This window comes from Polyodon spathula, chromosome 16, assembly GCF_017654505.1.
Source record: "Polyodon spathula isolate WHYD16114869_AA chromosome 16, ASM1765450v1, whole genome shotgun sequence".
Lineage (NCBI taxonomy): Eukaryota > Metazoa > Chordata > Actinopteri > Acipenseriformes > Polyodontidae > Polyodon > Polyodon spathula.
The window spans coordinates 21,338,525-21,352,452 of record NC_054549.1 but is presented as its reverse complement, the minus strand read 5'-3'; the positions used below and the strand labels follow the sequence as shown (position 1 = coordinate 21,352,452).

The window sequence follows — 13,928 nt, the reverse complement described above, 5'->3', positions numbered from 1 at the left end:
AAGACAGAGCCAGGCAGAAACCTGGGAGAGGGGTGGGGAGAGGGAGGGGGAGAAAGAGGGAGAGAGGGAAGGGAGAGAGGGAGAGGGGAGGGAGGGAGGAGCAGGGAGAGGGAGGGAGTTACACTGTTCCAATAATGTCCCTATCCGCTCCCTCTATTATGTCTTTGTCCAACGTATCTCTTATGTCTTTCTGTGCCATATATATAACATTTTGTATTTATGTGTGTGTGTGTGTGTGTGTGTGTGTGTGTGTGAAACTGTAGACACTGCGCTAATGAATTCAAACATAATCACTCACATCCAATCACCCTCACAAGCCCTTCTCTCAAGATCCACACACTGCAGGGGTGGCAATAAGACTCCTATTATACAGCAGCATCAAGGTTCAGGTCCAAAACCATTGCGTCCCCCCGTGATTTTATACCAGCTTGATCAGCCCCCAGCGTGTCTAGGCAACAAGCTCAGGTGTGTCTCATTATTAAACTTGTAGTGAAGCCAGGACTGGATCAAACCGCTGTGCAGCGGGAGTCTGATTCCCATCTCTATTAATGACATGTTAAATTCAGCTATTGGAAAATTAGCGACTAAGTAAATGGCTACTGTTTGGTGGTGCTCGATTGTAAAAGTGAGGGAAGGACAGCTTTGAAACCAGGATAGGATCAAAGTGCTATGTCTTCCATCCCCTGAGTCTATCCCCCCCCCACACACACGCACGCACACGCACACACATGCAGATTCAGTGTTACCAGCACACAGCTGCAGCCAGGCGCAGATTTTGTAGACAGTGGCTGAGTTGCAGAAGCGGAACAAGGCTAGGCAGCCCACGCTGATCCACACCAGAACCAGGGACATGCACACAAACACTGCAGCTGACTGGAAGGCGGGGATCGGGGCTAGGGAGGAGACAGACCCCCGGCAGTCGGGGACCAGCCAGTCTGTCTCCACGCACACCTCGTAGAGCCCCAGGGACCCCGAGGCGGGGGGCTGCAGCTGGGGCCTCTGGTAACAGAGAGAGGGTTAGGGTTGAATTTATTTATTCACTGAGACCTCTGAGGTCTTGAAAGCTTGATTAATTATTGTTTAGTTAGCCCAATAAGCGGCGTTTGAGGTCTTGAAAGCTTGATTAATATTGTTTAGTTTAGCCCATAATAATAATAATATAATAATTATAATCGTGGAAAGTTTCACCCTTCAGTGGGAGTGTTTCCGCGAAATGTTCTATGCTCCTGATCCACACACTTCGATGTCTACGCATCTCAGCTAAAGAGTCACTTACAACAACGTCTCACCTGAAAGACGGAGCACAAGGAGGTTAAGTGACTCGCTCAGGGTCACACACAGCGAGTCAGGGGCTGAGCTGGGATTTGAACCTCCTGGTTACAAGCCTGTTTCTTAAACCACTGGACCACACAGCCTCCTATAATCACATCTACTCCTTACCTACTGAAGACACCAAATTCGGTGATTCATAGTTCTGCCGTTTTTGTTTTTTTTTTTTAAAAAAAACGACGTTAATCGTTGATGAAATGAAACAGAATCTAAACTCCCTACCTGGTACTCGTCAGGATGGTAGTGGATCTCTCCGGTCCCGACCCAGGAGGGTTGGATCAGAATGACCACCTCGATGACCGCGAAGCAGAGGGTGCAGACCCCCCAGAGCACCCCCACGGCACGAGCACTGCGGGTGAACTCTGTCTGGTACAGACTCGCTACCTCCGGGGGTCGGGGCTGCATGACAGAACCGCGCAGAGGGGCAGCGAGCAGATAAACGCCCAGACAAACAACACACCAATATAATTGTAATGTTTTTTTTTTTTTTCAAAAGTAAAACAAGATTTTAAAAGATAAGGAATAATACCAATATAATATATATATATAATTATTCTTCTAAGTAATAACAAGCTTTTCCTATTCAAGATCTCCTGTGAATAGGAAGTATAGATCGGACGCAGACATCCAGAGAAGGTTGCGGCAGACAACGGCCATCTATATTCGCAGGCACGCTGAAACTCGTGGAGCTACAGAGCGCGAAGGGTTACTGAGAGTAGAGAGAGAGAGAGAGAGTAGAGATGGACAGACAGACCTTGTGCATAGCCGCTGAAAGCTGCAGACGATGAAAGGAGAGATGCGAGCAGAGAGCACTTACTCTCGCAGTAAGAAAGCTGTGTCGTTTATTTAAATGTTATGTAAACGTGTTACGGTCAAGGAACATAATTTGAAATTGTAAATCATCTAGAGAGAGAGATAATTGGGCACTTAACGTAGAGATTAGGTTTTTATAACTCTCTGTCTCCCTCGTCAAGCCCTCTGGCTGAACGCTGGCATATATAGGTTATATAATAAGAATAGCGAATCATAATTGAATTCGCACTATCTCTCATCTGCAGTCACGAAAGCTCTAATTGTCGTTTAATTAAATGTCTATGTAAACGCACGTTGACGGTCAAGGAACATAATTTGAACATTTGTCGTAACACCAATCTCTTCAAACAATGGTATAAGTGGTCACTTAATGCCATTACAATATTGAACATTATACGCTGAACAATACTGTAGCTATAATCTTACCGTCATATATATATTATATATATATGATATTATATATATATATATATATATATCTATATAATATATATACCTATATATAATTATTGTCTTTTCAATATTCCCCAAAATTTATACATTTGGGCGTGAGACTGCGCTTCCTAGTCCGCTCTCATTTCCGCTCTTCCGTACGCATTGGGCGTGAGACTGGCGCTTAGCACGCTACCTCACGCTCATGCGCAGTTCCCTCCGATTATCTCCACGCATTTCGAGCACGTGTTCGCGTTGTCCGTTCATTGCAGTTAAATCCGTGATTAACAAACAGAAGTTGAATAAAACGTTAATGTTTGTATCCGGGTGAAATCAGCTTTGCCTCTTTAAAGTACCCGTAGATCATTTTTTGAGATTTAAATTTGTTTTTTTTTTTCCCTCTAAAAGACAATAGACTTAAGAGCGTGTGTGTCTGTGTGTGTGTGTTTCTGTTTGTGTGTTGTGTGTTCCTCAAGACTTCACCCACCACATCACATAGACACGCGCACACGTTCCACCACACACAGTCCCACACACACACCCACACACAGTGTGTCACACACACTTAAAAGCACAACACACACACGCGCCAACACAAGTAGTCCCACAGAAAGCTGTGTGTGTGTGTCTCAGTGTGAGTGACTAACACACGTACCACCACACACACGAGCCACACACCAAAAGATTCCCACACCATGCTGCAGGTGTGCATGCACTGTTTGTGGTCGTTGGGTGTGAGCCACACACGACCGGTGTGCACTGTGTGTGTGTGTGTGTCCCGGTGTGGTGTTTGCTTGGGTGCAAGTGGCCACAGGGTGTGGGTGGTGTCGGTGGGAGGGGTGGCACTGCGTTGTGTGTGGCACGGGTGTGTCTCGGGTGTGGCCCCATCCACACACGTGCCACTGAAGCCACACGTGTGTGTCTCGTGTTTTCACACACGTGCGACGGGTTTGTGTGTGTGTGTGTGTGTGTGCGCGCGTGTGTGCGGGTGTGAAATCCGCTGGTTTGCATTGCGTATAGAATTCTCACATGCTATAGACTTTACCATCAATTGGGACATTTTAAATGTTTCATATGCAATAATAAGGAAGTGTGGATTTCAATACAAACTATTAAGTGCTGGTTGGATAAAAAAAACCTGGACTCCTGGACTTCACCAAGGACTTTTTTTTTGTGTGTAACCTAATTAATATTCAACGCTCCCTGTCTCTTCTAAGCACTTCGCTGCTGTGTGTTGCAACCTGTTTCTCCCCGTATCCCCAAAAATGGGAGCAGCCCAGGCGCGAGGCGATGGCCTCATCACCGCCATGGTCAGGGAAAGGCTACCTCACCCACTCGCAGTACCTTGCTATGCGCCATAATGGCCACCAGGTGGCGGCCGCATGACGCTGCACAAGCACAGTTCTTTGTACTCTCACAGTGTGCAGGGTGTTGATTTGGTTTCTTAAGCCTGTGCAGCATACAGCACTGCAGGTCATTTCATTCGTCCAGTAAAGTTGTCCAAGTGGGATTTATATGGCACCATATCGTAGAAATCGTGGCTGCGCATCGTATCACGCTTCACCAAGCACAGTTCTTTTCTTACTCGTACCTTGTGCAGGCGTCTTGATCAAGCATAGGGAAGCATTGTAAAGCACAGAGAGGTCTGGTAAAGCATAGGGAAGCATTGTAAAGCACAGAGAGGTCTGGTAAAGCATAGGGAAGCATTGTAAAGCACAGAGAGTCTGGTAAAGCATAGGGAAGCATAGCAAAGCACAGAGAGGCCTGGTAAAGCATAGGGGAAGCATTGTAAAGCACAGAGAGGTCTGGTAAAGCATAGGGAAGCATTGTAAAGCACAGAGAGGTTGTGTAAAGCACAGGGAAGCATTGTAAAGCACAGAGAGGTCTGGTAAAGCATAGGGAAGCATTGTAAAGCACAGAGAGGTCTGGTAAAGCATAGGGAAGCATTGTAAAGCACAGAGAGGTCTGGTAAAGCATAGGGAAGCATTGTAAAGCACAGAGAGGTCTGGTAAAGCACAGGGAAGCATTGTAAAGCACAGAGAGGTCTGGTAAAGCACAGGGAAGCATTGTAAAGTACAGAGAGGTCTGGTAAAGCTAGGGAGATCGTATTCGTCAATCACAGAGATGGTCTGGGTAAAGCAATCAGGTCAAGCATTGTAAGCTGCACTAATAGGTCTGGTACAGCATATGGTAAGTATTGTAAAGCACGAGAGAGTCTGGTAGCCAGAGCTGTAGTCCAGAGAGGTCTGGTGTAGCATATGGAAGCATTGTAAAGCACAGAGAGGTTTGGTAAAGCATAGGGAAGCATTGTAAAGCACAGAGAGGTCTGGTAAAGCATAGGGAAGCATTGTAAAGCACAGAGAGGTCTGGTAAAGCAAAGGGAAGTATTGTAAAGCACAGAGAGGTCTGGTAAAGCATAGGGAAGCATTGTAAAGCACAGAGAGGTCTGGTAAAGCATAGGGAAGCATTGTAAAGCACAGAGAGGTCTGGTAAAGCATAGGGAAGCATTGTAAAGCACAGAGAGGTCTGGTAAAGCATAGGGAAGCATTGTAAAGCACAGAGAGGTCTGGTAAAGCATAGGGAAGCATTGTAAAGCACAGAGAGGTCTGGTAAAGCATAGGGAAGTATTGTAAAGCACAGAGAGGTCTGGTAAAGCATAAGGAGCTGTCTTAACGCATACATGTTGTCCTGTCTCTGCCGCGTAAAACATAAGACATCTTACAACGAGATAGGCCTGCTCCTCCATTCCGCCCCCATCTTGCTTGTTTGGTTGTTAGTAGCTTATTGATCCCAAAATCTCATCAAGCAGCTTCTTGAAGGATCCCAGGGTGTCAGCTTCAACAACATTACTGGGGAGTTGATTCCAGACCCTCACAATTCTCTGTGTGTAAAAAAGTGCCTCCTATTTTCTGTTCTGAATGCCCCTTTGTCTAATCTCCATTTGTGACCCCTGGTCCTTGTTTCTTTTTTTCAGGCTGAAAAAGTCCCTTGGGTCGACATTGTCAATACCTTTTATAATTTTGAATGCTTGAATTAGGTCGCTGCGTAGTCTTCTTTGTTCAAGACTGAACAGATTCAATTATTTTAGCCTGTCTGCATATGACATGCTTTTTAAGCCCGGAATAATTCTGGTCGCTCTTCTTTGCACTCTTTCTAGAGCAGCAATATCCTTTTTTATAGCGAGGTGACCAGAACTGAACACAATATTCTAGATGAGGTCTTACTAGTGCATTGTACAGTTTTAACATTACTTCCCTTGATTTAAATTCAACACTTTTCACAATGTATCCGAGCATCTTGTTAGCCTTTTTTATAGCTTCCCCACATTGTCTAGATGAAGACATTTCTAAGTCACGAAGTTGTTTTTTACGGATCCAGAAAAGGTTCTAAGGAATGCGGCTTGAAAGTCATCAGAGGGTTACTATAAATTATTTTATTGGTATTAACACTATGTTTTTGTTTTATGATATACATTTAATTTTCTCACTTAGTTTCTATTTTCTCTTTACTTTATTATAGATTATTTTTGTTTTCTTTATAATGTACATTTTTTATTTATTAGGGTAGGTACATACACAAAAAAAAAACAGCTACCTCACGAAAAAGCATGCAAAGTAATACATTTTTATTTCCTGCGTGCAGTACCTTACACTTTTCTCTATTAAATGTCATTTGCCATGTGTCTGCCCAGTTCTGAATCTTGTCTAGATCATTTTGAATGACCTTTGCTACTGCAATAGTGTTTGCCACTCCTCCTTTTTTTGTGTCGTCTGCAAATTTAACAAGTTTGCTTACTATACCAGAATCTAAATCATTAATGTAGATTAGGAATAGCAGAGGACCTAATACTGATCCCTGTGGTACACCGCTGGTTACCACACTCCATTCTGAGGTTTTTCCTCTAATCAGTACTTTCTGTTTTCTACATGTTAACCACTCCCTAATCCATGTACATGTGTTTCCTTGAATCCCAACTGCGTTCAGTTTGAGAATTAATCTTTTGTGCGGGACTTTGTCAAAAGCTTTCTGGAAATCTAAATAAACCATGTCATACGCTTTGCAATTATCCATTATCGATGTTGCATCCTCAAAAAAATCAAGCAAGTTAGTTAGACACGATCTCCCTTTCCTAAAACCATGTTGACTGTCTCCCAGGACCCTGTTACCATATAGGTAATTTTCCATTTTGGATCTTATTATAGTTTCCATAAGTAAAGCACAGGGAAGCATTGTAAAGCACAGAGAGGTCTGGTATAGGGAAGCATTGTAAAGGATAGAGAGGTCTGGTAAAGCATAATTACTTTTTTCTTTTAATTGAATTCGAATAAGTGCAGTTTTGATTGAAGAAATCGTGGACAATAATAATAATAATAATAATAATAATAATAATAAAATAATTCAGACAGACACAGCAAAAAGCGTCAGAGAATGAAAACACACTCAACGCTTATCTCAGAGGTATTATTAAACACATTATAAGAGACACAGATCACAACGATTGCTGATATAACAAACTGTGTAAAGTGAGGGTACAACGGGGAAGGGGAGTGGGTAGATGGTCTGAATTGGGAGAGGGGAGAGGGGAGGGAGGGAGAGCCAGGGAGAGGGGAGGGAGACAATGTGACAATGTTATTACAGCTAATAATAGATAATACAGAAAAGGTGCAGAAATATTTAACATTTATATGTGTGTGTGTGTGTGTGTGTGTGGTGTGTGTGTGTGTGTGTGTGTGCCACTGTGTGTGTGTGTGTGTGTGTGCACGTGTGTCTCGGTGTGTGTGTGTGTGTGTGTGTGTGTGCACGTGTGTGTCTCGGTGTGTGAGTGTGTGTGTCACACATCACGGTGTTGTTCCATGTGTGTGAGTGTGTTTGTGCACACGTGTGTGTGTGTGTGTGTGTGTGCACGGTGTGTGTGTGTGTGTGTGTGTGTGTGTGTGTGTGTGTGTGTGTCTCGCGAGTGTGTGTTGCGGGTGATGCGACAATCCGCTGGTTTGACACGCAATAGGCACCAGCATTGCGTATAGAATTCTCACATGCTATAGACTTTACCATCAATTGGGACATTTTAAATGTTTCATATGCAATAATAAGGAAGTGTGGATTTCAATACAAACTATTAAGTGCTGGTTGGATAAAAAAACCTGGACTCCTGGACTTCACCAAGGACTTTTTTTTTGTGTGTAACCTAATTAATATTCAACGCTCCCTGTCTCTTCTAAGCACTTCGCTGCTGTGTGTTGCAACCTGTTTCCTCCCGTATCCCCAAAAATGGGAGCAGCCCAGGCGCGAGGCGATGGCCTCATCACCGCCATGGTCAGGGAAAGGCTACCTCACCCACTCGCAGTACCTTGCTATGCGCCATAATGGCCACCAGGTGGCGGCCGCATGACGCTGCACAAGCACAGTTCTTTGTACTCTCACAGTGTGCAGGGTGTTGATTTGGTTTCTTAAGCCTGTGCAGCATACAGCACTGCAGGTCATTTCCAACTAGGTTCACCCTAATAATTGTGGTATAGTATTATACTGTCCCATAGTAGAAGCACAGCAAAGTGTAATAAAGCAGGAAGCATGATCAAGCATAGGGAAGCATTGTAAAGCACAGAGAGGTCTGGTAAAGCATAGGGAAGCATTGTAAAGCACAGAGAGGTCTGGTAAAGCATAAGGAAGCATTGTAAAGCACAGGGAGGATCTGGTAAAGCATAGGGAAGTATTGTAAAGCACAGAGAGGTCTGGTAAAGCACAGGGAAGCATTGTAAAGCACAGAGAGGTCTGGTAAAGCATAGGGAAGCATTGTAAAGCACAGAGAGGTCTGGTAAAGCATAGGGAAGCATTGTAAAGTACAGAGAGGTATAAGAACATAAGAAAGTTTACAAACGAGAGGAGGCCATCCGCCCCATCTTGCTCATTTGGTTGTTAGTAGCTTATTGATCCCAGAATCTCATCAAGCAGCTTCTTGAAGGATCCCAGGGTGTCAGCTTCAACAACATTACTGGGGAGTTGATTCCAGACCCTCACAATTCTCTGTGTAAAAAAGTGCCTCCTATTTTCTGTTCTGAATGCCCCTTTGTCTAATCTCCATTTGTGATCCCTGGTCCTTGTTTCTTTTTTCAGGCTGAAAAAGTCCCTTGGGTCGACACTGTCAATACCTTTTAGAATTTTGAATGCTTGAATTTGGTCGCCACGTAGTCTTCTTTATTCAAGACTGAACAGATTCAATTCTTTTAGCCTGTCTGCATATGACATGCCTTTTAAGCCCGGAATAATTCTGGTCGCTCTTCTTTGCACTCTTTCTAGAGCAGCAATATCTTTTTTTATAGCGAGGTGACCAGAACTGAACACAATATTCAAGATGAGGTCTTACTAGTGCATTGTACAGTTTTAACATTACTTCCCTTGATTTAAATTCAACACTTTTCACAATGTATCCGAGCATCTTGTTAGCCTTTTTTATAGCTTCCCCACATTGTCTAGATGAAGACATTTCTAAGTCAACAAAAACTCCTAGGTCTTTTTCATAGATTCCTTCTCCAATTTCAGTATCTCCCATATGTATATTTATAATGTACATTTTTATTTCCTGCGTGCAGTACCTTACACTTTTCTCTATATTAAATGTCATTTGCCATGTGTCTGTCCAGTTCTGAATCTTGTCTAGATCATTTTGAATGACCTTTGCTACTGCAATAGTGTTTGCCACTCCTCCTACTTTTGTGTCGTCTGCAAATTTAACAAGTTTGCTTACTATACCAGAATCTAAATCATTAATGTAGATTAGGAATAGCAGAGGACCTAATACTGATCCCTGTGGTACACCGCTGGTTACCACACTCCATTCTGAGGTTTTTCCTCTAATCAGTACTTTCTGTTTTCTACATGTTAACCACTCCCTAATCCATGTACATGTGTTTCCTTGAATCCCAACTGCGTTCAGTTTGAGAATTAATCTTTTGTGCGGGACTTTGTCAAAAGCTTTCTGGAAATCTAAATAAACCATGTCATATGCTTTCTAATTATCCATTATCAATGTTGCATCCTCAAAAAAATCAAGCAAGTTAGTTAGGCACGATCTCCCTTTCCTAAAACCATGTTGACTGTCTCCCAGGACCCTGTTACCATATAGGTAATTTTCCATTTTGGATCTTATTATAGTAAGCTTTTTCCATAAAGTAAAGCACAGGGAAGCATTGTAAAGCACAGAGAGGAAAGCACAGGGATAGGGAAGCATTGTAAAGGATAGAGGGGTCTGGTAAAGCATAATTACTTTTTTCTTTTAATTGAATTCGAATAAGTGCAGTTTTGATTGAAGAAATCGTGGACAATAATAATAATAATAATAATTGACAGACAGACACAGCAAAAAGCGTCAGAGAATGAAACACACTCAACTCGATCAGAGGGGATATATTAAACACATTATAAGAGACACAGACTCACAACAGATTAGCTGATATAAAACTGTGGTAAAGGGAGAGGGGAGAGGGGAAAGGGGAAAGAGGAGAGGGGAGAGGGTAGAGGGGAGAGGGAAGAAGGGAGAAGGGAGGAGGAAGTGTGTGTCACACAGAGAGACGAGAGAATGAAACACACTCTCAACACGATCAGACACTTTGACACATACAGAATGAAAACAACAATACTAATAATAATACAGTTCAGTTAGACCCGATGAGGACCAGATGTGAACGCCCATTAAACAGGGAGTAGTTAAAACAGCCCCCTTTGTAAACAGTATATAAAAAGGTGGCTCTTGGCTAATGTTTCAGACCTTAAAATGTGTATTCTCACTCGCCTTCAAAACAACACTATGCAAATCGTCGCTTATTTTTAAATGACATTTGCTTTATTTCCACCGTGGGTGGGTGGGCTTCGCCAGGTTCGATTTGGGGTGGGGAGAGATTTTCACACCAGATAAAAAAAATAAAATAAATCTCACTAAAAATAAAAAAGGGAGGGCAGGTTTTGGCCCCTGGTGAATCAGTGGTCGCGCCACCTGCCTGTGCTTTTGGAATCCATTGGCACACGTGATCAGGTTTCTTCACACTAGCTTTGCAGTTTTCCTCCCCATGGTTTTACAGCTTATTCTATTTACCCAGGCGACTATGCTTTACCAGACCTCTCTGCGCTTTACAATGCTTCCCTATGCTTTACCAGACCTCTCTGTGTTTTACAATGCTTCCCCATGCTTTACCACACCTCTCTGTGCTTTACAATGCGTCCCTATGCTTTACCACACCTCTCTGTGCTTTACAATGCTTCCCTATGCTTTACCACACCTCTCTGTGCTTTACAATGCTTCCCTATGCTTTACCAGACCTCTCTGTGCTTTACAATGTTTCCCTATGCTTTACCAGACCTCGCTGTGCTTTACAATGCTTCCCTATGCTTTACCAGACCTCTCTGTGCTTTACAATGCTTCCCTATGCTTTACCAGACCTCTCTGTGCTTTACAATGCTTCCCTATGCTTTACCAGACCTCTCTGTGCTTTACAATGCTTCCCTGTGCTTTACCATACCTCTCTGTGCTTTACAATGCTTCCCTATGCTTTACAAGACCTCTCTGTGCTTTACAATGCTTCCCTGTGCTTTACAATACCTCTCTGTGCTTTACAATGCTTCCCTATGCTTTACCAGACCTCTCTGTGCTTTACAATGCTTTCCCTATGCTTTACCAGACCTCTCTGTGCTTTACAATGCTTCCCTATGCTTTACCAGACCTCTCTGTGCTTTACAATGCTTCCCTATGCTTTACCAGACCTCTCTGTGCTTTACAATGCTTCCCTATGCTTTACCAGACCTCTCTGTGCTTTACAATGCTTCCCTATGCTTTACCAGACCTCTCCGTGCTTTACAATGCTTCCATATGCTTTACCAGACCTCTCTGTGCTTTACAATGCTTCCCTATGCTTTACCAGACCTCTCTGTGCTTTACAATGCTTCCCTATGCTTTACCAGACCTCTCTGTGCTTTACAATGCTTCCCTGTGCTTTACCAGACCTCTCTGTGCTTTACAATGCTTCCCTATGCTTTACCAGACCTCTCTGTGCTTTACAATGCTTCCCTATGCTTTACGAAGACCCCTACAATGCTTTACCAGACCTCTCTGTGCTTTACAATGCTTCCCTATGCTTTACCAGACCTCTCTGTGCTTTACAATGCTTCCCTATGCTTTACCATACCTCTCTGTGCTTTACAATGCTTCCCTATGCTTTACCAGACCTCTCTGTGCTTTACAATGCTTCCCTATGCTTTACCAGACCTCTCTGTGCTTTACAATGCTTCCCTATGCTTTACCACACCTCTCTGTGCTTTACAATGCTTCCCTATGCTTTACCAGACCTCTCTGTGCTTTACAATGCTTCCCTATGCTTTACCATACCTCTCTGTGCTTTACAATGCTTCACTATGCTTTACCAGACCTCTCTGTGCTTTATGCTTCCCTATGCTTTGCTTCTGTGCTTTACAATGCTTCCCTATTTACCAGACCTCTCTGTGCTTTACAATGCTTCCCTATGCTTTACCAGACCTCTTTGTGCTTTACAATGCTTCCCTATGCTTTACCAGACCTCTCTGTGCTTTACAATGCTTCCCTATGCTTTACCAGACCTCTCTGTGCTTTACAATGCTTCCCTATGCTTTACCAGACCTCTCTGTGCTTTACAATGCTTCCCTATGCTTTACCATACGAAATCGTCTGTAGCTCTTACTATGCTTTCCCTATGTCTTTACTAGATCCTATCTGTGCTTTGCTTCCCTAGCTTCTACAAATGTGCTAATTAACCGTGCAGGCCCTATGCTTTTAGCAAATCCGTTGTACAAATGCTTTGGAGACCCTCTGTGCTTTAATAGAATTTCCCTATGTACTTAATACCACCTCATTCTGACAAAGGCAGGTCGTCCTAATTGCAAAGCAGTCATTATTATATTATTATTATTATATATTATTATTATTATTATTACCAGTTAAAACGTTTTTTCTTTCTTTTTTTTTGCAAATAGCTGTAAAGTTTTTCAAAGTCTTGAATACTAAAGAAACTTCATCAATTCAATGGCAAGCGTTTCCACTGGAAGTCTTTCTCGGCGTCTTCAACAGAAACACCACGTTCAGTGACTAACATTTTGATTGTAAAAATCTTTTTCATTGCCTGTGTCTCTTCTAAAATACTTTCATATGTAAACTAGCCGTGCACATGTGATTTGCAGTCAGCGCACACCCCTGCAGTTATAAGGTTGGGTCTTTTTTTTTTTTTGTTTGTTTTAGTATGTTGCTTTTGACTTGTTTTGCAAAGACCGGCGGAGGCGACACAATGGCGTGCTGGTTAGCGTTGCTGCCCCTCCTCAGCTCCAGCATCCCTGTTCAATTCCAGCCTAGGGGTCTGTCTGCGTTGGTTTCCTCCCACAGTCCAAAGCTCAGCAATCTCCTACCCGTTCAATTCCAACTTACTCGGGTCTGTCCTATTTGGACGGCACAGCTCCCACCCCCCCCATGCCACGGACTGTTATCTACACCTGTATGTGGGGGTCGTAGGGTGTCCCCTGATAAGGTCCGAGGTCTCCCCCCACCTTGGGCGACCCTGTTTCTACAGATTAGTGCTCCCATTCCGACTGGTCAGAGAGGTCTGGTAAAGCATAGGGAAGCATTGTAAAGCACAGAGAGGTCTGGTAAAGCATAGGGAAGCATTGTAAAGCACAGAGAGGTCTGGTAAAGCATAGGGAAGCATTGTAAAGCACAGAGAGGTCTGGTAAAGCATAGGGAAGCATTGTAAAGCACAGAGAGGTCTGGTAAAGCATAGGGAAGCATTGTAAAGCACAGAGAGGTCTGGTAAAGCATAGGGAAGCATTTGTAAAGCACAGAGAGGTCTGGTAAAGCATAGGGAAGCATTGTAAAGCACAGAGAGGTCTGGTAAAGCATAGGGAAGCATTGTAAAGCACAGAGAGGTCTGGTAAAGCATAGGGAAGCATTGTAAAGCACAGAGAGGTCTGGTAATAGCGAAACAAACACAACATTCTCGTGTCCAGGTCTGGTAAAGCACAGAGAGGTCTGGTAAAGCACTTTGTGATGGTGGTCCACTATGAAAGATGCTATATAAAACAAAGATTGGCAAACCAGGGTTAGACAATGTTAAACCCAGAACCCTGGGGAAGAGTGTGGTGGGGAGGGGCTGTAAAAAAAACTATTTTAAACTTCTATAACGCTTGGCAGAGATAATATTTTCTTAACTCTTGAAGTCTAAAGAAATTCTACCCCTTTAATAAAACACCTGCTTTGTATAATTAAAATAGGTTCACAACATTTTAAATGGATTAAGAAGCAACACTGATACGCCATGTCAAGAGAATGCATTTCTTTATTTTATTTA

General features: G+C 43.2%; 1 protein-coding gene across 1 annotated transcript in view; it reads right to left on the bottom strand.

Moving 5' to 3' along the window:
* The window catches only part of lhfpl4b (LHFPL tetraspan subfamily member 4b), a 4,173-nt gene extending 2,334 nt beyond the window's left edge, over positions 1-1,839 (bottom strand). The window contains exons 1-3 of the mRNA XM_041273839.1: positions 1,552-1,839; positions 747-999; positions 1-21 (exon numbers count right to left, since the gene is read on the bottom strand). The exon at positions 1-21 is cut by the window's left edge and continues 216 nt beyond it. Coding sequence (XP_041129773.1) covers positions 1-21; positions 747-999; positions 1,552-1,734 — 457 coding nt within the window. The 5' untranslated portion in view covers positions 1,735-1,839. The remainder of the gene's footprint in view (positions 22-746; positions 1,000-1,551) is intronic.
* Positions 1,840-13,928: the final 12,089 nt, after the last annotated feature.